The sequence below is a fragment of the Parus major genome, unplaced genomic scaffold (assembly GCF_001522545.3).
Source record: "Parus major isolate Abel unplaced genomic scaffold, Parus_major1.1 Scaffold580, whole genome shotgun sequence".
Classification (NCBI taxonomy): Eukaryota; Metazoa; Chordata; class Aves; order Passeriformes; family Paridae; genus Parus; species Parus major.
Genome location: NW_015379468.1, coordinates 2,535 through 3,675, shown reverse-complemented (window position 1 = coordinate 3,675; position 1,141 = coordinate 2,535). Strand labels below are relative to the sequence as shown.

Here is a 1,141-nt window from a genome sequence, read left to right as displayed (position 1 = left end):
TGGGGTGGCACAGGGATGTCAAGTGGCACAGGGTTCTGGGGTGGCACAGGGACACGTAGGGTGGCATGGGGACATGAGGTGGCATGGGGACATGGGGCATGTGGGGTGACACAGGGATGTAGGGTGGCACGGGGACACATAGTGTGGCATGGGGACATGAGGTGGCACAGGGACACGTAGGGTGGCACAGGGACACACAGGGTGACACGGGGACATGAGGTGGCACGGGGACCTGGGGCATGTGGGGTGACACGGGGCCCGTGGGTGACACGGGGCTGTGGGGCACAGGGGGCAGCTCTGGGGACACAGGGGGTGGCTCTGGGGACACGGGGGGTGGCTCTGGGGACACAGGGGGTGGCTCTGGGGACACAGGGGGCAGCTCTGGGGACACAGGGGGTGGCTCTGGGGACACGGGGTGGCTCTGGGGGTGACATTCCGGTGTCCCCACAGGCCGTGGGCATCTCGGTGGAGTTCGTGTCCCACATCACCTGCGCCTTCGCCCGCAGCCGCCAGCCCACGCGGGTGGCACGAGCCACTGAGGCCACTGTCACCATGGGCAGCAAGGTGGGCACGGGGACACCGAGGGACACCGGGGGACACCAAACCCTCCTGGGGCTGGGGGTGACCCCAAACCCTCCTGGGGCTGGGGGTGATCCCATGGGACCCCAAACCCTCCTGGGGCTGGGGGTGACCCCAAACCCTCCTGGGGTGTCCCCACGGGACCCCAAACCCTCCTGGGTGTGACACCACGGGACCCCAAACTCTCCTGGGGCTGGGGATGATCCCATGGGACCCCAAACCCTCCTGGGGGTGACCTCATGGGACCCCAAACCCTCCTGGGGTGACCCCACAGGACCCCAAACCCTCCTGGGGCTGGGGGTGACCCCAAACCCTCCTGGGGTGACCCCACGGGACCCCAAACCCTCCTGGGGCTGGGGGTGACCCCAAACCCTGCTGGGGTGACCCCACGGGACTCTCCGGTCCCGGTGCGCGATGTCACCGGCGGTGGCCGCTGTCCCCGCAGGTGGTGGCGGGGGTGGCCATGACCAACCTGCCGGGCGTGGTGGTGCTGGCGTTCGCCAAAGCGCGGCTGATCCAGATCTTCTTCTTCCGCCTCAACCTCATCATCACCCTGGTGGGG

The 1,141-nt window shown here is 68.4% G+C and overlaps 1 protein-coding gene across 1 annotated transcript in view; it reads left to right on the top strand.

The window, feature by feature from the left end:
- Positions 1-1,135, top strand: part of LOC107199325 (NPC1-like intracellular cholesterol transporter 1) — a gene marked incomplete at both ends in the record, with an annotated part of 13,774 nt that extends 12,639 nt beyond the window's left edge. The window contains 2 exons of the mRNA XM_033511753.1: positions 394-564; positions 1,025-1,135. Of these exons, the coding sequence (XP_033367644.1) occupies positions 394-564; positions 1,025-1,135 (282 nt within the window). The remainder of the gene's footprint in view (positions 1-393; positions 565-1,024) is intronic.
- Between the last annotated feature and the right edge of the window lie 6 nt (positions 1,136-1,141).